Here is a 22765-nt window from a genome sequence, read left to right as displayed (position 1 = left end):
TGCATGTCTGCATGAAGGAGTTAGTTAAAGTAATAACCCGCGGTATCTATACATGAATAAATGCTAACTTTGCTACTCTCCATTCGCTTTCATAAAACACAATAGCGATTCAGCCGATACCTTTTTAATTTCCTGTTCTTTCTTGAGAAATACCCCTAGGCACAGAAAGTGGTGTCTTTTTTGTTTCCGGCAGCAGCAGGAGTTTGTTTTGGAATAAACAGATGAAGTGTTCAATAGTTAGAAGGAAATAAAAGAGTGAAACCTGCAGAAAGTCAAACCACATCAAAGGAAAAGTGAAATGACAAAAAGGCATCGCAGCGTTTCATATTTTGCTGCAATATTCCAGTGAAAGGATAATGTTTATTTTTTTGGTTAGTGGGGGGAGTACAGGGCCAAAGCACCCACGGTAAGCAATGATCAGTTAGCGTAGTAGATGTTGCTGAAATAATAAAAAATAAAAAAGGTATATGTGGAGTACCTCTTAAATTAAAGCAGTAAGTCACAGTGAAGCTGCAGTGTGAGCACAGACCCCTGCAGTACACCCACATACAAACACAGATGGGGGGGGGGGGGATCCTTTTTTTTGGCATGGTGAAGTTGCTTTGTCAAGTCCATGATACACTTTGTTAGAGGTGGTTTGTCACCTTCCACTGACTCATTCCACATGCACACATTCCCAGAACTGGTTGTAAACTTGTAAACATGAAAAATAGATTTTCTTTTGTTTCTGATACCTGAGCATTTGTTCCCTTCCCCACACAAGCTCACATGTAAGGTCCACATGAATGCACATGTTGCTGACTTGTCTTATGATGATTGACAGGTGGCCACCACATGGAGAGACATATTGACTTCGAGAGAGAGAGAGAGAGAGAGAGAGAGAGAGAGAGAGAGAGAGAGAGAGAGTGAGAGAGAGCAGATTGACAGGCCTGTAGAGGAAGACAGAATGGGAGGGAGAGGTGTAGGAGGAGGAGGAGGAGGAGGAGGAGGAATGAGAGGACGTCAAAAAGATTGAACCTGAAATGAAAAATTGAACGAGAGACGGATGGAAGGACACTGATAAGGATGGAGAGACAGAAGAGGAGAGGACGGCAGAGCGAGCGAGACAGAGACAGGAGAGAGAGAGGTGAGGGAAACGGGAGAGGGATGTTCCACTGATAGACTGTCGAGTCTGACAGAGTCTGCTCATGTTCAGTGGAGAGAGTCGGCCACATCATGAAACACTGACACCCACAAACACACACGCAGATACACGAGCGTGTAGAATCAACAGGATTTAAAGCTTAATGTGCGTAATCGTAAACAGGTTTCCTCAAACTGCACCTCCATTAACTTACATTTTAATTGCCACGCGAGGACGTGGCACGTGTTCTGTTGTCGCCTGGCCTCGAGCTAAGTACGTTTCTTTGCAAATGATTCCCTTTTCATCATTATCCTGCTCGTTTTTCATTTTCATTATTGTTTGTATCGACTTTCGCGGGCTTTGCAGAGTTGTACGTTTCTGACAGGTAATTTACTGGGGTGTAGGGGGGATAGCGTGCAGCGGGCCGGACTCAGAGCCCAGTGTTGGCGGACTCTGGTAACACTTCCCCAGGCCTGGTTAGGAGGAATAATTGAAGATGGTGGGGTAAAGCTGTTTTTCAGTATAAGCACCCCACACACAGACAAATCAAATGAAATCAAATTTATTTATATAGCCCAATATCACAAATTACACATTTGTCTCAGTGTGCTTTACAGACTGTACAGCACACGACACCCTCTGTCCTTAGACCAGGGGTGTCAAACTCATTTTAGTTCAGGGGCCATATGCAGCACAATTTGATCTCAAGTGGGCCGGACCAGTAAAATCATAACATAATAACCTATAAATAACCAAATGTTTCCCTTTGTTTAAGTGCAAAAAAGTACACGTACATTCTGAAAATGAGCTATCTTTTTACAACCTGAAATTTCTTAAGAAAAAAAGGTGCAATTTCAACAATATTATCCCTCAGTTTATCATTTACACATGTGCATTACAACTTACAGATCACAGCGTGTCTACAAAGGTACAACACATTTTGTCACAGGTATCACAGTATTTTACTTTATGATCAAAACAAACTATTTTTACACTTTGCAAAGTCATCCCGCGGACCGGATTGAACTATCTGGCGGGCCGGTTTTGGCCCCCGGGCCGCATGTTTGACACTCCTGACCCTCGCATCGCACAAGGAAAAACTTCCTAAAAGAAACTTCATAATTAAAGGGGGAAAAATGTAAGAAACCTCAGGGAGAGCAACTGAGGAGGGATCCCTCTCCCAGGACGGACAGACGTGCAATAGATGTCGTGTGTACAGGATAAACAACATAGTACAAATACAACATTTAACAGAAATTATGTTGTGACACTGTTTAGCGAAACTCTGCACATCCCAAAGTTCCACTCTGAGTGCATCACCACTAGTCACTTGTAAGCCTATTGTGTGCAGAGTTAAAATCTGGCATTGATAGATTTTTGGCTCATTCATCACCCAACAGAATCTTTTTGTTTCTGTTATCACTTTGGCCCGTGCATTGTGGAAGGTCTTAGCACTGAAGCATCTGTGCTGTGCTTGTCTTTTATGTTCTGCTTTGATGAAGAATAAAAATAGAAAACTCTCGAGATGAAGTGAGGCTGAACATTGTTAGTTTTTGAGTGCAGGCTTTTTTATTTTTTTATGCTTTCATTGTTTTATTCCATTGATTCCAGGCAGCAGAATTATTTTCCTAAATGGGTAATTGAGCTCTTATCGCTTAGATTAGCATTGTGTCTCAATCAGTATGCTTTACTTTCAGGCCTTTGTGACCAAGTACGTATATGCGGATGCATTTATTTAATTCACAGTGCATTAATACAACATCCATAATGCTTGAAATGTTCAAGCTCAATGTCATCTTCTATCTGACAAGAATACCCAGACGCATTTAAACACTTAAAGACTTCATGCTGATGCCTGTCCTACCAAGTCTGCTATTCATCTCGCTGCTCTTTCGTGTGTGTGCATGTGAGTGTGTGTACGTGTGTGTGTTTATCCATCTGTCATACCCTGAGAGTAACAGAGCTACTATTAGCCCTTAAAACCCAAGTGCTCTGTTTCTGCCCTTGTTGCAGTGTGTTTTCATCTCTTTCCGAGCAAATTAAAAGCTTTGAGAGTTGAATTTTTAGTAGTGACAACGTGACATTCGGTGTTTAGAATAATGCTTCGTTTTTCTGAGCAATGTTCACTTTAGTTCCTATTTCACCTTTGGATGTCCCCTCTAGTATCCACATGAAGTCCCCCTGCACGTCTAGCTGGTCACACAGTATATGACCAATCCACATTTTGCCTGTAGCCCTTAGTAACACACCCCTGCTCCCTCCTGTCTGCTTTTAGCCTGAATTCTTTGTTCCTTTTGCAGCCAAACTCAGATGCAACAACAGAGATCTCCTCCTGAAAACGGTGTGACACAGAATTTGCCACAGTAATAGCTGATGATTTGTGATAATGTGGAATAGTAATAAGTGGTACTTAATTAGCCATTAGAGAGACAGAGGGGAGATGGTGGATAAAGGGGATAGATGGGTTTTCGCACAAAGCAATGAACCCCTGTAGCCCCTTTTTTTTTGTTACAATAGCTGCATAGCTAGGGCTTCTTCTGTCGTCATGGAGACTAATGTTGAAAGCCAGCTGTGGTTTTGTCTCTGGAAGCCCATTAGGCTGGAGCTCAGTTGGCACTCCTCTCTGTCTCGCTTTTCTTTCTGGCTTCGCCTTCTTGAACTCACAATGGGCGAAAATATCCTCTCTGTGTTTAACTTGTCTGTGATATCGGACATGGGTCAAATAGCGGTTGCAAATTATTCCGAGCTTTTGTTTTACCCTGTTTGAAGTGCTTGATCGAGGATTTATTTTTCTCATACAAGCCAAGTTAGGCGCACACACAGTTTGCGGCACAGACAAAAAGGAAAGTGAGTTTTAAATAGTTTTCTTTAGTAGCTGATATATTTTATATGGTAGACCCCACACACCTTGCAGATCAAGTAGGGTAAAACAAGTGCAAGCAGATGAGGAATTAGTTGCATAAAGTACCTGACCTACGTCTTCTTGATGGATAGCACTAGTTCTATTACACCACATTGTCCTTCTGTCTGGAAGCACTGTTTCTCGCCCCGGATCCCTTATTAAATGTGGCTCAGGAGAGGGATCTGAGTAATGTTGTTGTTGTTGTTGAGAATGGTTTATCCCAGCGCTGGAGCTCTTTTCCCCGCAGTCCTGATATTCAAGCCTTGAGACCCTGACCCTAACACATCAGTCAGCGGGACAGGGGTGCCATGTGACTCGGCCAGGAAGTGGGCTGAGACAGGCAGGGAGAATGATTGTAATGCAGCGGATTGATCAGGTTTCACCAGACACCGCCAAACTATCAATCTGTCGGACTGTACACACAGACAAGTGTGTGTTTTTGTGTGGTTTTTGAGTGTTTTTTGCACGGGCAGGGTCATGACTAGTGTTGTGTGTTTGGGGCAGCCAATGCAGAGAATCAATAGATGGGTCAGAGGGTAATGTCTCACTGAGTGCTGAGTCTATACACAGCCATCAGACAGGATCACTATCAATCATTGCTCAGAGCTTAGGGAACATACACTCCCTTTCTCTTCTCTGTGTGTCTCTTTGCCTCTGCTGGCCCAGTGTCTGATGGGATCACTATTGCTCATGTAAGGGCTTTGGGAGCAGAGACAGCGGGAGATGTAGGGAAACCGAGAGATAGAGTGGCCCAGGAAGGATTGATGGGAGCAAAGTGATAGAATAAGATGGAGAGATTGGTTGGTATTGGCACATACTTGGTGAATGACACTTGAGAGGTAGAAGAAGCCTTGAAGTGAAGAAACCCTTGGAGCGTAAAATAGGGGGGACGGCTGTGAAGTGGGCGATAAATTAAAGTTGAAAACAAAATCAATAAACACGCAAATTAAGGTAAAGACCACAACTCCCGGTCTCACTCGCAGGTTAAACAACGTTTTTCTTAATCAAAGAGCACCGTCTTCCCTCCTTCCCGTTCTTATCGTTCATCCTTTCATCCACCCACGTCTCTGATCTCCTCTTCCTCTCGCTTTTTCTCTTTGTCTCCGCATTCTGCACATGTTCCGCCATCTGTTGTTTTAATGCAGTTGTTCATTTTCATTTCCTCACATCCATCCATCTGTGTCGTGCGTGTTCGGACAAACCCCACTAAATAAAGCGTGCGTGATTGATTGCGATCACGCACGTGCAGGAGAACACGTTCGACGTCCACGTAAATGGGTCGAACATGGCTCTGTGTGAAAGCGAGACAGCTCAGTTCTTAGGGCTAATAACACCTACCATTAAGTTTCATGCTGCCGGAGCACTCTCTCTCACACCACATAGTCAATATCTACAGGCAGAGAGAGGAAGAGAGAGGGAGAGGATGATGGATGAGGATGATGAGGAAGGAGAGGAAAGAGAAAGAGTGCTTAAGAGCCCGAGAGAAGTGAGACAAGAGCAGAAAAATGGAGCAAACGAGGTAGAAGATGTAAGAAAAGGGTGGAAATAGAGAGAGAGTGATTCGGAGAGTGCAGCTCGTGTTATGGGATCATGTCAGTGCTGCGTGTGAGGCCGCTTGGCAAGAAACCCTGTTAACTGTAATACTTTGATCAATTACCAATGATGAACCATCGCTCTGCAGGGCAGAACTGCGTGTGTGTGTGTGTGTGTGTGTGTCTGTGTGTGTGTCTATGTGTAGCGGCCTTGAGAGAAGGCAGCATATTCCAGTCTGTTGGACACACGCTAGACAGGTATTGATTTCAATGGGGAGAATTTAGAACCTACTCAACCACTACACCATATCAGACACACACCCTCAGACGGCCCCACACACACTCTCACACACTTGCGCGCCTACAGGCATGTTCCTCGAGTGGTTCAAGGAGATATGATGGAGGGATGAAGAGGAGAAGACATTAAAAAAAGGAAAAAGATGATGAAAGCGAAGGAGGGTATCCTTATTCGGCAACCAATGTCAACCAATATTGAATTAGATGTCTTCAATAAGGGGCATGTACGTATACACACTCAAGTTCTTCTTTTAAATACTCTTGTCTGAATGCTTCCTCTCAGAAACAGAGAACACATGGAGGTACGGAGACAAAAGAGAGAGGCAAAGCAGAGGGAGTGGAAAGAGGATAGAGTAGGAAGGACTCCTGCTTGTGTTTGATGAGGGCCTCATTGATGCTACAGATCTGTGGGAGTCTCCATTCAGCGGGGGAGCCATTCAATTATACCTACCGCTCCGCTGGCTGATTGGAGTCCTCCCGCAACAATGTTAGCATCTCTGTACCGAACTGAGATGGGATTAAGTATTCTGGCCTCAGGAGGAAGAGTGTCTTTTAAGTCCTGATTGGCAATCATTTGCAACACTGCTGGACAAGTTTTAATCCCGCCCAACCTTGTACCCATCAGCAGTGACTCCTTTGATTTCTTTAACCTTGATTTATCTTGGCATGCATGTTTTTTTTGGCAGTTACACACACTTAAACTCTCGCAACCCAATCAGCCACCCGTGGTTTTCTACTTTTTTGATCGTTGAGCACTAAGTAGTTGTAAAGAATACAAAAAACACCTGTCCATGTGTGCCCTGAAGATCAAGTCCTCAGATGCTCCATGCTAACATGTTAGCATTCACTGTGCTAAGTCACTGTTGGCAGCTAGCGTTAATCTCTCATGAGAAAGTAAGTGAGAAGCTCAAGAATCTCTGAAGGAAGATTTTCTTAATGATCTTCAATCTTACGAGGTCGTGTCAGGTCAGGTAACATTACATGATGTCACTTCTGTGAATGAAACACCCGGAGAAAACACACACAGCGTTATCAGACACAGTGTCTGAAGTATAGCAATAGACAAAAGATAATTAAATAACGAAGGTAAATAAGCGGAGAATTGCTAATATACATCATGAATGCGATTCCTAATGTACCATAAAAAGTGCAATTAAACAGACACACATCACCTAACAACTATATATGGAACTGTCTAATGACTGTTTCCATTTCCTAATAATGGAAAATCAAGTAATGGATCTTTTTCACAGCAGTCATTTAAACTTGTCTTGCTCGGAAGGTACCACAGGTGTTACTAATAGCCTCAAGGATGGCTCTGTTCTATTCTCGAGTCCAAGCAAGCCATGATAGTGTGGCAGTGAGCCAGCATGAACAATTCCATGTGGTATATTGACCAATGTGCTATTGTTGCAAAAACATGGTGTGTATTCAGTGTAATACCATGCTATGACTCCGCTTTGAGCTTCCAGTCCACCTCGGTGAACTCCCCCCCCTGCCCCTTTCTCTGCAAAGTCTGCCATCTTACCAACAGAGAACAGCAGAGTAAGCTGGTCCTCCAAGCTCTTGTTACAAAAAGGAATGATTGCTCTTACTGTCAACGTGTTTTATTGATGTACAGTTCTCCAACAGGCCAGCCAGATAATAGGCAGGCAGTGGGTAACTCTGTGGCATTATGTTGCCCACGACTGATTTATATAGGCAACATACCCTCTCTCTCTCTCCCTCTCCCTCACACTCTCTGATGTGATTTTACAGTAGTGACATTGATCCAGGCCCACTTTGATCTTGCTCTTAGCTGTTGCTCCCTCCCGCTATCACCCTCCGCTCCCTGGTGGCCAGACTCTGCAGCTTTTAACCCCGACTACCTCTCGTCTCATCTTATAAAGCCTCCAATCTTCTTCTTTGTTTTCCATCCTTCTATCGCTCCATCCCCTGTTGTTCTTTTGCTCATCGGAGCCTCCGCTGTGCTGAGTCGTTTTTGACGATGAAACGTCCCGCTCCATCTCTCGGGCTCTCCCCGCGATCAGCTTCAACTAACCAGGTGTCACGTACGAGGGAGGAAATTAGTAGTGAGCCTACACAAAATGAAAGGGAGGCATCAGGAGAGAGTCGAGTTAAAGCAACACATCATGACAAAAGCTGCTCCACCTCTTACTTTGGGTATCGCTGTGTCTCTCCAATCTAGTTTGTATTTGTATTTTTCAGGGAGCATTACTATCCAATAAAGTCTAATAGAATAATAGAATAAGAAATCCTCCCAAAATATGTCTCCACACATTTTGGGATAAAAGGAGAATCATGATTTCCTCAGTCGGAGTGGATTTTCTCTCAAGATTCTTTTGTAATTTGTATTTTTTGGAGGGCACATTCCCAACAGACAGTTTATAGCCATTTTCTTTTTATCATTTAGAGCCTTTTTTTATTAATGGACTTTAGGAGTACATATTACTTTACTTAAAACGGACTATGACCAATCCAAGTACCAATCCCATACCAGGGCTCTTATTTTCAATTTGAAAGCTGTATATCTGTGTGATTCGGATCATTCTTCTATCCATCTCATTTGAAAGTTTAACAACACATAATGCTTAACTTAAAAGGAAAACATTCCATCCTCGGGTAATTTCAGGATAACAAATTGCTGTTTCACATCTAATCATATCACCCTGCAGTCAAGCAAGGCTCGTCCATTTTCCTGATTGCTAATCAAATTAACTCCCAACACCTCGCACCTCGACATGACACAGTATAAATCATGAACTTTTAGCTTGTCATGAAACAAATTAAAAACAAATATTTCAGACTAAGGATAAATGTCTCGTTTAACCTACAGTACTTGACGGGAGACGTTTGTAGGACCTTTTTGTTTTGTTCTCACGCACCATAATCAGAAAGCTTCTCTGTGCGTCACTACAAAGAGACTCCTTGTTGTTTTAGAGGCTGAGGTGTTTGCAAAACCTTAATAAAGTATTTAAATGATCACATCATCCGGATACATTTCAGTTTAAAGTGTCTGCATTCAGTGCAATTGGTACAATTATACAGTATTTTTTTTTTTTTACCAACTTTAATAGGCCTGGTGTTACTAATAATATTAACTCTGTTCAATTTAAGAGCTGTATCACTGAACATAAATTAGTACGCCTAAATTCCTCACTTCCTCATTCCTCTGTATTAAATGTTGATCGGTCACTACTGGCCGACACTTGATCCACTAAAACCCAGTAAAGAGCCGGTATGTCAGACGGGCTGCACAGAGTCCGATACTGTTGTATTGGATTGCATTATGCTGTACAATGTTTTCTACGTCCCTGGTCAATTAATGCACATGTGATGTACACACTGGTATACAACAGCAGAGGTATGATTAAAAATATGTGCCGCTTTAAATACTTTTAATTCTCTAAAACATGCTCTCTTCAACACAATCTCACTCTTCAATTGTCTATTTTCTGATTATACACAGCCCGAAGCTGAAGTGTGATGTGGTCTTAGACGGATTATTCAAACTTTCAAGGATCTCCATTCCCCTTTTACATGATGCTGGAGTTACTTTTAACACACTTTTATCGTATTCTATGTAAGTACATGTGTTGGCAGGTGAGATGCTTTGGTGTCTCACACAAACCTGTTCAGAGACACACACACACACACACACACACACACACACACACACACACACACACACACACACACACACACACACACACACACACACACACAGTGGGAATCCTAAAGCCAGCTTTTGTTTTAGAGAAGTGATTTACTTTCAGATTACTCAAGATGCTGCAAGTTGCCCTCCCCCTCATTTTTCTCTCTTTCTTTTCTGCCATTATCCCTTCATCTCGGAGAACTTGCTTTTCTTTGGTAGCGTAAAACTCTCCAACCGCCTCTTTTTTTTTTCTGTCTTCCCTGTTCTGGCTCTCTCTTTTACTAATTTTGCATTCACGCCTCCCTGGTGGAACTAAACTCATCCCTCACTCGTGTTCTTTCTCTCTCTCTCTTTTGCATTCACCATAAATATAGTTCCCTTGAAGCATTTTACACTTTTTTTTTTCTTCCACTAACACCCTCTGTAGGCTAGTTAAATGATGTGAGGAGAGGAGAGGAGGAAGAGAGCAAAGGATGAATGTTGAACAATTAATCTTCCCTTCATGTTCGTCTGAAAGATAGGGATGAGAGAAACGGAGAGTAGGGGGAGAAAGCCAAATTCAGGAAGGATTTGACGAGAACGGTAAGAAGTGATGGAGAGAGGGACACATTGGAAACAGTGTTCGATCTTCATTTAATAATTGAATAATAATCCCCCTTGAGACATGACCTAGAACTGAGAGAGTGAGAGAGGCAGCATCAGGCTGAGGATGACACACTGCTGCCCCCTTGTGATTTTATGATATCACCACTATAACATCTGAGGTTGTGTGTGCGTGTGTGTGTGTGCACATGCTCATTGGCGTGTGTATGATTTACAACTGCAACCTGTCTCTGTCACACAGATACGGGCCTGTGTCTGTGATGGGGAGAGAAAGAGGGCTTTTGGATGTCAGGAAAGAATCTATTTCACTTTGTCACACAAACTACACACACATACACTCCCAGAGACAGGTTCAGACCTTATCTTCCTGTCAAGTCGAGACTTTTTTGGGGTTGACGCTGATATATGAGCTTTTGGGGGAGGAGGAGGGAAGGTGGCCAGGAAGTTGACGACTGACGTGAGCGCAACGTTGCGCTCAGGTTGATGTACGAGCACTGGGGTTAGGGGACAACGCTGCGCTGACACCAGGAGAAGGAGCTGCGGCCCTGGGGCCTTCAGTCCGTACTGAAGAGCCAGCTCCGCATTCTCTGCAGCCCTGCAGCCACAAATACACACACACTCTTACACACACACACACACACCTGCTTTCTTTGTGGTATTAATAACTCAATAACTCTCAAAGAAAGATTTATTTGACCCTGGATGAACATTCAAGCTGAAATGCATGCATCTATGTTGTCTCCGCAGTGATGTATGTGAGTGTTGCGTTAAGGCCCAGAAAATGTGCGTATGTAAAAATGTTGCACGCATAATTGGGAATTAGAGCCGGTTCACAGCATTCATGTTGACGCTAACAAATAGTGCAGTTGGAGTCTGTGTGTGTGTGTCTGTGTGTGTGTGTGTGTGTGTGTGTGTGTGTGTGTGTGATTGGAGATTTGCCCTACTCAGTGTGGACATATTCAAATAGAAGTGCTGTTATTCAATGAAAGATATTGTGTGTAATATGTGTGTAGTGCGAACAAAGTTTTAACTTTTTCAACGACATTGTTTTTAAATACACTTTGAAAAGGATAAGGGTACTGTTCATCATTTCTATCCAATCGTATTAGTTTTCCAGAGGAAGTTTAGACAACATTAGTCAACATTTAATCAGTGTAATATTAATGAATATGCTTATTCAGCAGCTTTGTGATTGTACTCATTCTGACTGTTTGCACTTGTTGTCTCTGTGTCCAGTCTGCGTAGGGAGGGCTACACAATGCAGGTGAACGTCAACGACTACCTGGACATCTACTGCCCTCATTACAATGACAGCCAGCGCATGGTGGGCACCGGCGAGCAGTACGTCCTCTACATGGTCAGTTACCGTGGCTACAGGAACTGCGACCCCCAGCTGGGCTTCAAGAGGTGGGAGTGCAACCGGCCTCACGCTCCCCACGCGCCCATCAAGTTCTCCGAGAAGTTCCAGCGCTACAGCGCCTTCTCGCTGGGCTACGAGTTCCACGTTGGACAGGAGTACTACTACATCTGTGAGTGGAATCAAACCAGCATCATGTTAATACATATTAATCATGTCCTCGTATCATACCTGCTATATCATATATGTATGTAATGGATGTTTTTTAAATGCATTTATTTTTTGGGCCTACAAGAAAATGACACATTTTATACATTATTATATTAAATGTGGCAATTAAATAGCCCAGGTAGTTTATTATTTATTTATGTAAAAATTGTTACATTGTTACGCAATTTATTAGTCTTGTAACAATTATCTTTAAATGTAGTGTCAACAGGTGTTGATTCAACTATGTGTTGATCTTAGACATTATAATTTGTGGTGCGCCTGGATCAGATTGTCCTCATTATAGGGTCTTTCCAGTGATTCAGTATTGCAACTGCATACAGATTGGGAACTTTGGAGAGATAATTGATACAATAAAATCTTTCATTAGACCCTCCCTGACTGAAACCATGATACATTAAACACTCCTTTTAAGATTAAACATGTTAATATTTTATTGTTAAGTGGATTAGATGATTTAGACAATCCTCAGGTAATTTCAGGATAACAAATTGCTGTTTCACATCTAATCATATCACCCTGCAGTCAAGCAAGGCTCGTCCATTTTCTTGATTGCTAATCAAATGAACTCACAACACCTTGCGGCAATATGACACAGTATAAATAATGGACTTTTAGCTTGTCATGAAACAATTTAAAAACAAATATTTCAGGCTAAGTATAAATGTCTCATGCATTAAATGGCTATATAATGAGTGCAGCACTTAAACTACAGTGCTTGACGGGAGACGTTTCTAGAATTTTTTGGAGTCAAGTGAAGTATCAATTTAAAACATGTATGAACGTGGCACAATTAGTTGGTTACATTATTTAAATTAAAGACATTTGACTAATTTGAATGTATGCTTTTTTTTTCCCACAGCAGTAGGATTAACTGTATGTTTTAGTAATAACATGTTTTAATTGTATTATATTATAAAGTACTCGCCCCTAAAATAAGTCAAATAAAGACTTAAATGAATGAAAATCAGTGATATATTTTGTCATAAATCACCAAATGTTGCCTCACAGCAACCCGTTTTTTAAAATGTTCATCCTGTATCTGGGGTGTCCTATTCCATCGTCCACTTTTTATATACAGTCAATTAAATGCACTTCATGTGCACTCATGTGAGTGCTGAACGTGGTTAAATGCACCCACAGTTTGGTTATAAACAAAAGTGTCAAAGGTATTGCATATCAGAAGTCACTACCTGACATTTTCAGGGAGTCACTATCAATTTGGAGATTTTAATTTGCTGAACTGTGCAAAACAATCCGTCTAGACAACAAGTTGTTGTCCACATTACCGAACACATAAACCTACATTAGTGTTGTATGTGTTTCACGTAGAGGGACAACAACGTTTCCAAATTCTGTGCTATTAACTATCCTCCACATTTAGTAACCTGCATAAAAACCCTCTGTAAGCTGTTTTCGGTAGGAGCAACTAAAACTAAGTGCGTTTCCCTCTCGTACACAGAGTGCTCGTTTCACTCCGCAGTAAAATGTTCGATACAGTTTAAGACTATCTAAATACAGTTGTAAGTCACAAACAGTGGCTGTATAATGGTAGCTTGTATGCTCCAGTGCATCCTGGGATAGTAAAAATAACCCAAGTGTAGTGATGCACATAACATTTTATGTTGTGTGCATGAAATTGTATGTTAACTATGTTTAATGTGTAACAGTCACGTCTGGCTGCGATCCGTTTCATGAGGTCAGTATCAGCGCTGGTACTGATCCAGTGGTTGGGATTGGTACATTACTTTTGATATGTTGTAAGCCGCAAAACCAAACATCGGTCTGTTTCTATTTGGGAAGACCACATAATTGAAAGCATTAAACGCATGTGAATACACATATTTATCTTTTGTGCATTTTGTTTTATTACAGCCACGCCCACCCACCATCACGGCCGCAGCTGCCTGAGACTACGAGTGTACGTCTGCTGCTCCACGGGTGAGTCTTTGTGTGTGTGTGTGTGTGTGTGTGTGTGTGTGTGTGTGTGTGTGTGTGTGTGTGTGTGTGTGTGTGTGTGTGTGTGTGTGTGTGTGTGACCTATAATGCAAGGCTTGGACCTGTTTGCAGACTGTACCTGCACCCATCTGGCCACTCTACCCATCTGGCAGGCACCACCCGCCAACCACAAACACACACGCTTATTACTCACACACTCACCGGCTGCATACAGATGCATACATAATCCAAATACAGTCTAAAACAGGCAAAGCTATTAATACTCCTGCTGAGTTTCCCCTGCAGCATTTTCACTCACAGCACAGAACCCCCCTTGCTCCTCTTTTTTTATTCCGTCTCTCTCTCTCTCTCTCTCTCTCTCTCTCTCTCTCTCTCTCTCTCTCTCTCTCTCTCTCTTTTTCTGTCTCTCTCTTTTTTCACTTCCTGCTCTCCCTCCACAGCAGAAAGAAAGGCGCAGCTCCAGCTTTGAAGGCCCTCACCCCCGCCTCTCCTCTCCTCCCCTCTTCTCTCCTCCTCTTTCACCCCTCCTTCCTTCACTCCCTGTCAGAATCCATTTATTGCTGTGTGCGGTCAGTGGGTGGCTATGTATATGTAGTGTTAACCTTTCTAGCTTGCTCTCCTGCCTTCCTTCAATCTCTCGACCCTCTCTCACTTACACACACACTCACACACAGAGACTTTGATCCCTGGCCTGTCCGGTCCTTTTAACTTCCACAGCCCTGTAGTATTAACCTCTCCTCCCTCTCACCCCCCTCCATCGCTCTCCTTCCCTTTTCACACACTGCCTCTCTTCTGTTTGATCTGCCTCACCTCTCTCTCTCTCTCTCTCTCTCTCTCTCTCTCTCTCTCTCTCTCGCTCTCTCTCTCTCGCTCTCTCTTTCTCTCTTTCTCTCTCTCGCTCTCTCGCTCTCTCTCGCTCTCTCTCTCTCTCGCTCTCTCTCTCGCTCTCTCTCTCGCTCTCTGTCTCTCTCTCTCTCTCTGGGATGCTGGTGATGTTGTGGCTTGTCAGTCTGTCTGCTCCAGGGTATTTTCTTTAACCCGTACACCCTTGCCTTGCTGCTCTCTCGCATGTTTCGCTCAAGATGTCAAGTTGAATCTAATTAAAATCTTTTGGGTTGGAGCAATGGTTTAACCCATACTCCCTCACCCTTTCCCTCCTTCTTTTTTCTGACTCACTCAATAACTTCTCCCTCTCTCACTCTCTCTCTCTCGCTCTCTCTCTCTCGCTCTCTCTCTCTCTCTCTCTCTCTCTCTCTCTCTCTCTCTCTCTCTCTCTCTCTCTCTCACACACACTCTCTCTCGCTCTCTCTCTCTCTCTCTCTCTCTCTCTCTCTCTCTCTCTCTCTCTCACACACACTCTCTCTCTCTCTCTCTCCTCTCTCTCTCTCTTTCTCTCAGCCTCTGACGTGGATAATGAGCCAGAGCCTACAGAACCAGACTACACGCTTAGACCAGGCCTAAAAATTGATGATATTGGTGAGTCATGAACAATTACATCCGGCCTGTCTGAATTCATAAAAACAGACATAGACTCATTTTTGTCATTCAGATCAGATCATCCTCAAACCATGGAAACTATATGATTCACACCTTTCAAGCTGTTCTATTGAAGTCAAAGCATAATTATTGTTTTTATCTTATATTCAACAAATGTGTTAGTCCATCTCTATCAATTCTTAAATAATTATTTCTTCTCTTTGTAGGAGAATATTGTGTTTTTACAATGTCACATGTAAAGTAGCTCCACCAATCAGACAGCCTAAGCACATATTTGTATGTGGAAATAAATGAACACATTTTTAGTGACTCAAAACTTCTCTAATTTCTATCATGACAGCTGGAAAATATGAAAGCATTGATCGGACAGATTATAGTGAGTCACGCTTTTTATGAAGCTTTAAATATAGATAGGGTAGACAAAAAATAAGAAATGGAAAAACCCCAGTGTAAATTAATTATAGGACTTATTGACAATAATAATTGCCTTATTATTAAAATACTGACAGAATATTGATCATTGATATTTGATGGCAGAGCGACTTGTTCATTGACCATGCAGTGTCAGAAGTGGCCAGCTCAAGTGAAATGTGCCGTTTTCAAAGGAGACCTTCAGCACAGTTAACTTCACAGTGCCAGCTGGCTTGGCAAGCTGCTGATCCTGCTAAACAACTACATGCATATTCATTTCACACTCGCCATTTTCACCCGGATATGCAAAGAACACAGAGTTTCATGGTTACTTACCAAAAAGAAAAAAAAATCATTCAGATTTCCTGTAGTTAACTTCTAGATCTTGGCAAGTGCTTCCACTTCCCCCTTATGTTGCTCTCATCGGGATTTACAAAACTTTTGAAATCATGGGAATCATGCTAAATCTGTTATCACTGGAACTGCGTGAAATGTTCAGCGAATTTAAGGGAGAAGCTGTGCAGTTAATCAATAAGTGACAGGCTTTAGGATAATCTCTCAGATGATCATGTGGTTGCTTGTTATGAGCAACACAATAAAAACATGTACACTTAGCTTGGCCTAGCTACCCATTACACAAGCAGACGTGTGGGGATCAATCATCATCCTGTCTTGCTTTCACACACTTCTCCAAGGTAGCTTGTAAAATATGGTGCTGTGTTGCTGTTAATCTGTGTGTGCGTGCCCGCTCGCATGCGTGCCTCTACGTTATAAATCAGTCTGTCCTCATAACTGTCATAAGAAAACTCATCACTGGCTGCGGTGAATGGCTGCATGTCATATGAGTTTGTCGAGATACCTCTCACTCACTCCATCTCCTTTCTCCGTGCCCTCCTCATCCTCCCGCTCTTTAATTCCCATCCTCCATTTTTCCTCCCAGAGCACAAGGAGGAACGCAGTGGAGGGGAAAGCCACCAAAACTCAGTTTATTCATCTTTTGATGTGTGAAATTGAGTTTTTACCACTTTTCTAAATTCTTTTGTTTGATATTAATCTGAGGCTTTTTAGTATGCATTTATGTTATCACAGTGATCTAAGCTGTAATAATATGGCTTTCGGTAAGCACGAGTTGAAGTTAGTTCACCAATACTTTTGTTTGTCACGACGTGTACTTTCTCATCACGTGCCACGAGCCAAAATATGCTCCTTCCAATAACCGAAGACATTCCGTTTTATTCAAAATCGCACATTTCGTACTTAATTACAAGTTACACAGTAGAATATACAGAAAAGGTTATTTCCACAGGAGAATAGTGGAACAGATAAGGAATGTAAACTACATGAAAATGCTGCTAATATTAAGTGAATGGCTGACACAATAGCAAATTACCCCAGCTCCTATGGGTCATTTTCACCTGTAGTGCTGTGTTGCCAATTAAATTAATAGGATAACTCAAGTGGTGCAAGAGGAAGTGAGTGAAATCAGTAGGGAGCTGTGAAATGAACTGAAAACAAAGAAGCAGTGCAGTTTCCTATTCCCCTCCCTCGTTCTCGGTCCTCCTGACTGACGATTAGACTCATCACATCGTAGTTTTAATTACTGTTATTCAAAGTTCACATCAGCACATTCACACAAACACGATGCATTGAGCAAACTGCTCAGTTGAAATCTGCCTGATTACCGTGTCTGAAAATGTTTCACTCAGCTGAATGTCGCAGGCTCATATTGTAAACCACCCGTCCCTCTCCCCTTCACTGCTCACAGTTTATTTCCTGGGCGCTGCCCCTTTCAATCAGTGTCTACAGCTCAACAGTGGTTCCCTCCTGAATACGGCCTCTAGTATTAGATTTCATTTAGATCTCATTTACAACACAGATGGAATGGTGCTAGCAGCTCCCCGTGCAGCCATGTGATTACTGATGGCTTTCAGTGGGAGGACACTCATTTACCAACCCTGTTGGCTCAGGTTACTGCATCTGACGATCAGGTCTGGCCATTAGTGGAGAAAATCACAAGCTCTTTCTTTAATGGGGTTTATTGTAGAAATTAGCTCCCCTTTAAGCGACAGCGTGCTTTGGTTACTTTGCAATTGCCACATCAGCTTGATTATCAGTAGGCAGAACAAAGCTCAAACTGAACATCGCCTCTGCTCTCATAACATTTTTAGTTTTAGTTAAAAAATATCCCATATAAAAGGTTTAGGAATCATATATGTAGTAAAAATGTATAATTTGAGTATTAAAATAATTACATTTGTGTATTTTATCTTGCCAAATTAGGATATTATAAAATGTATACATAGGTACATGCTCATTTAAGACCACATGCTCATTAGGAAGCAAGTGGATCCACTAATACTTCAAACGTATAAGAGTAAAATGACCTTAAATAGGACATTGTTGCCGTTTCAAGCTTCCTGTTTTACTTTACAAACCACCAGGAAGAGGCATCATCAGCTAATTAACACCAGGTGTGCCAGCTGATTGCCCAGGTGCATCAATTAGGCTGATGATATCACAACCCTAAACTGCTTCTGGAGGGAAAATAACCACCCGCTGCTCTCAACAACATGCTATTAACTTCAGTTCCTCAGAGGTTAAATAAGTGCTGCTTTATTTGTTTGGTTGTCTCCCTGACGCTTATTAGGGACATGACATGGGACAATATTTTACAATACAAAAATGTGACATCATGGGGTTAAGAAAGTGGACTGCATGTATCAACTAAACAGTTATGATGGTTGGCCTACTCATTATTTTTGCTGACATACAGTATAGTAATATAGTAATACGCCAGACGGGTGCAGTTAAATTACACAATATACAGGACTGTCTCAGAAAATTAGAATATTGTGATAAAGTTCTTTATTTTCTGTAATGCAATTAAAAAAACAAAAATGTCATACATTCTGGATTCATTACAAATCAACTGAAATATTGCAAGCCTTTTATTATTTTAATATTGCTGATTATGGCTTACAGCTTAAGAAAACTCAAAAATCCTATCTCAAAAAATTAGAATAGTTCCTCAGACCAAGTAAAAAAAAAAGATTTATAACAGCCAAACAAAATCAAACATTTGAAAATGTCCATTAATGCACTCAGTACTTGGTTGGGAATCCTTTTGCACGGATTACTGCATCAATGCGGCGTGGCATGGAGGCAATCAGCCTGTGGCATTGCTGAGGTGTTATGGATGCCCAGGATGCTTCAATAGCGGCCTTTAGCTCATTAGCATTGTTGGGTCTGGTGTCTTTCAGCTTCTTCTTCACAATACCCCACATATTCTCTATGGGGTTCAGGTCAGGGGAATTGGCAGGCCAATCGAGGACAGTAATGCCATGGTCAGTACACCAGTTACTGGTGGTTTTGGCACTGTGGGCAGGTGCCAGATCATGCTGGAAAATGAATTCCTCATCTCCATAGAGCTTTTCAGCAGACGGAAGCATGTAGTGCTCTAAAATCTCTTGGTACACAGCTGCATTTACTCTGGGCTTGATGAAACACAGTGGACCAACACCAGCAGCTGACATGGCTCCCCAAACCATCGCTGACTGTGGGAACTTCACACTGGATTTCAAGCAACTTGGATTTTGCTCCTCTCCAGCCTTTCTCCAGACTCTGGCGCCTTGACTTCCAAATGAAATACAAAACTTGCTTTCGTCTGAAAAGAGGACTTTGGACCACTCTGCAACTGTCCAGTGCTTCTTTTCCATAGCCCAAGTCAGACGCTTCTTCCGTTGTCTTGAGTTCAGAAGTGGCTTGACCATGGGAATACGGCTATTGTAGCCCATTTCCCGGACACGTCTGTGAACAGTGGCTTTTGATACCTGGACTCCAGCTTCAGTCCACTGTCTTTGAAGCTCCCCCAAATTCTGGAAGCGACTCTTCTTCACAATGCTGTTAAGGCTGCGGTCATCTCTCTTGGTTGTGCAGCGTTTCCTGCCACATTTCCCCCTTCCAACAGACTTTTTGTGGATGTGCTTTGAAACTGCACTCTGTGAACAGCTTGCTCTTTGAGACATTTCTTTTTGTGTCTTACCCTCCTGATGGAGGGTGTCAATGATGGTCCTCTGGACAGCAGTCAGATCAGCAGTCTTCCCCATACTTGTGATTTAGTTTACTGAACCAAGCTGAGTGTTTTTCAAGGCTCAGGAAACCCTTGCAGGTGTTTCGAGTTAATTAGACGATTCAAGTGATTCGTTGAACACCCTACTAGTATACTTTTTCATGATATTCTAATATTTAGAGATAGGATATTTGAGTTTTCTTAAGCTGTATGCCATAATCAGCAATATTAAAATAATAAAAGGCTTGCAATATTTCAGTTGATTTGTAATGAATCCAGAATGTATGACATTTTTGTTTTTTTAATTGCATTACAGAAAATAAAGAACTTTATCACAATATTCTAATTTTCTGAGACAGTCCTGTATATGAACCCTGTGAACCTTTGGATGTTTTACATGTTGAAGCCAATTTACCAGTCACACGGAGGATTACTCATCATCTTAAAATAGTAGTGTTCTGTGTTCTGTGTTCTGTGGCTCTGCAGGAGTGTTATTAAGTTTAGAGTTGAAAGACATGGGTAAAAACCAGTCAGGGAGGGTCTAATGAAAGATTTTATTGTATCAATTATCTCTCCAAAGTTCCCAATCTGATCCAGGCGCACCACAAATTATAATGTCTAAGATGACCACATAGTTGAATCAACACCTGTTGACAACTACATTTAAAGATAATTATTTTCATGAAGTTTTTGTTACAAGACTAATAAATTGCGTAACAATGTGCAGGGCATTCTAGGTCAATACATTTTACATAAATAAATAATAAACTACCTGGGCTATATAATTGCCACATTTAATATAATAATGTATAAAATGTGTCATTTTCTTGTAGGCCAAAAAAATAAATGTATTTTAAAAAAGTACGACATCCATTACATACAGTTTTATATTTTAGCGCAGGCAGAAACCACTACAGTTGATGGCTACTGACACACACACACACACACACACACACACACAAACACACACACACACACACACATACACAGATACTCTCACAAACACAATCAGAGACTAAGATATCTCCCTGTTCTTGTCAAAATTACATTCAAATTCATAGACGCCTCTAGGTGTCTGAGCTTCCTAATAACAGGCGGATGTTGACTGCTTTTCTGCTCCAAAATATGGCATGCACACACACACACACACACACACACACACACACACACACACACACACACACACACACACACAAACACAGTAATACGCACAGCGTCCTCCTGTGAGCTGATGTTTGGCATGGTAACATGTCAGAAGGTCATGAAGCACGTCACATGGCACAGACATCGTGCCAAGAACACGCGCCAATAAATATGTGTTTATCTGTGACAGTTAGTGAGAGACAGAGTGCACTGTATGTGTGTGGTGATTAGAGCCGCATTTTAGAGCCGGTTTTGCAAGATGCTCCGCAGTCTGCTGTTTGCGTCTTAAAAACCACATTTCTCTGTCACTCAGCGCCAAAGTAACAGCGTCCTGACCCCTTCGGCTGAATGCTCGGTTACAGATCGGTCAAAGCATTTAACCTGAGCTCCACTGCTGCATAGACCTCATTAGATTGGCCAGCAGAGCATACCAGAAGAGGCCATCTCTAAAACCAGGTGTCAGCCAGTCATTACTCTGCTGTCTAACCCGCAGAGCAGCTGGAAATATTCTGGAGCTAGATATGGCGCCGAGTGGAAATACTGAGAATATCCCTACTTCACTTCAATGTCATCGGACCATTAACACAATAATCAGCATCATCCGTCCTGTGTACAGACAGAAAATTGTTCTTCTGTCTGGCCTCCAGTCTCATTAATCACCTGACTACAGAGGGTGTGTCGGGCCGCACGTGTGTCTCATAAGTGTATGCGTGCAGAGAACTGTCTGGTGTTTTTGTACAACGACTAGACATCCCGTGGGGGGGGAGGGGGGTGTTACAGTATATACAGTGTGTCTGTGTGTAAAAGTATGCAAGTACATGATTGGGAATGTGTCACTTTATCAGAACAATAACAGCCCTTGGATAACAGCTGCAGCAGTGTTCCATGGCACTGCTGTTGTGTTCTTTGTAGCGGACTTATAACATTTAAGTGGGAGTGTGACTTTGTGCTGTAAGCTTCCTTTTTTTCAGTCAGTCAGTTTCATTAAAAAGTGTTTTGCTAAAAGCCTTGCTGTGTAAGCAGATTAAAGTGCAATTAGAAGCACAGATAAACCTTTTCTTTCCTTATTTTCCTTTCAAGTATACAGTAGACAAAAACCTCTGGTAGCACAGTAATGAGTTTATATAAAGACATCACTCTGCCTCATTCGTTCCCCTTTCTTTCTCTCTGTTTCTGTTTCTCCAGATGAATTTAACCCTTTTGTTCCCAAGCTGGAGAAGAGTGTCAGCGGAAGCAGCCCATCCAGGGATCGCCTTCTCCTCACCGTGACAATGCTCCTTCTGGCCGCTCTCTTCATCTCCTAGCAACGGCCATCCCATCAGCGTCACCATGCCAACAAGCCTTGGGAGGGTGTACAGTATCAGCGGGTGGGAGAGTTTAGGGGGGGGGGGGAGAATCAGAGAGGAGAGAGAGGAGAGTTAAGATATCACAAATAGAAGAGAAGGCAAGAGGAGCAAGAAATTGGAGTTTTCAAGCATCAGTGTGAATGTGTGTGTGCGTGTGTGCGTGTGTGCGTGTGTGTGTGCGTGTGTGTGTGTGTGTGTGTGTGTGTGTGTGTGTTTGTACAGCTGTGTGTTTGAGGGAGTGTGTGGTTTCTGTGGAGTTGAAAGACCTTCAGGCACTCGGTGACACAGACTGAACCGTATGTTGCAGTAAAGTCGGCCTGTGCATACAGATGCAGGTGTGGTAGACTCTGTGTGCGTGTGTGTGCGTGTGCGTGTGCGTGTGCGTGTGCATGTCTCTGAACAGGCCACAGGTTGCGCTTGTTGAATCATGCACACCACACAAAGCATTTATACACCAGGAGAGGCCGGGCTGAAATCCCAGTAAAAAAGCATCAAATCAACCCACCCAATTGAAAACCATTTGAAGACTTTCCCCTGGATCTGATTGGCTGAAACACTTCCTTAGGGCTAGTTGCCATAGTTTCTTGCAACAAGAATTAAACTGAACTCAAATGAACTGAATCAGATAGATTTCATCAGAACT

At 42.3% G+C, this 22765-nt stretch overlaps 1 protein-coding gene across 5 annotated transcripts in view; it reads left to right on the top strand.

The window, feature by feature from the left end:
• The window catches only part of efna3b (ephrin-A3b), a 53829-nt gene extending 31690 nt beyond the window's left edge, over positions 1-22139 (top strand). For 2 of the 5 annotated variants that reach the window (XM_029452455.1, XM_029452456.1), the window contains exons 3-6: positions 11349-11641; positions 13573-13638; positions 15055-15132; positions 21962-22139. In XM_029452455.1, coding sequence (XP_029308315.1) covers positions 11349-11641; positions 13573-13638; positions 15055-15132; positions 21962-22080 — 556 coding nt within the window. In that variant the 3' untranslated portion in view covers positions 22081-22139. Of the gene's footprint in view, positions 1-1024; positions 1127-11348; positions 11642-13572; positions 13639-15054; positions 15133-21961 lie in introns of those variants that run through there. The other 3 variants (XM_029452459.1, XM_029452457.1, XM_029452458.1) reach the window with 3 other exon arrangements.
• The last annotated feature ends 626 nt before the right edge of the window (positions 22140-22765 follow it).

This window comes from Cottoperca gobio, chromosome 16 (genome assembly GCF_900634415.1).
Source record: "Cottoperca gobio chromosome 16, fCotGob3.1, whole genome shotgun sequence".
Lineage (NCBI taxonomy): Eukaryota > Metazoa > Chordata > Actinopteri > Perciformes > Bovichtidae > Cottoperca > Cottoperca gobio.
Note: the sequence above shows the minus strand (reverse complement) of the source record. Positions and strands in the feature narration are given on the sequence as shown.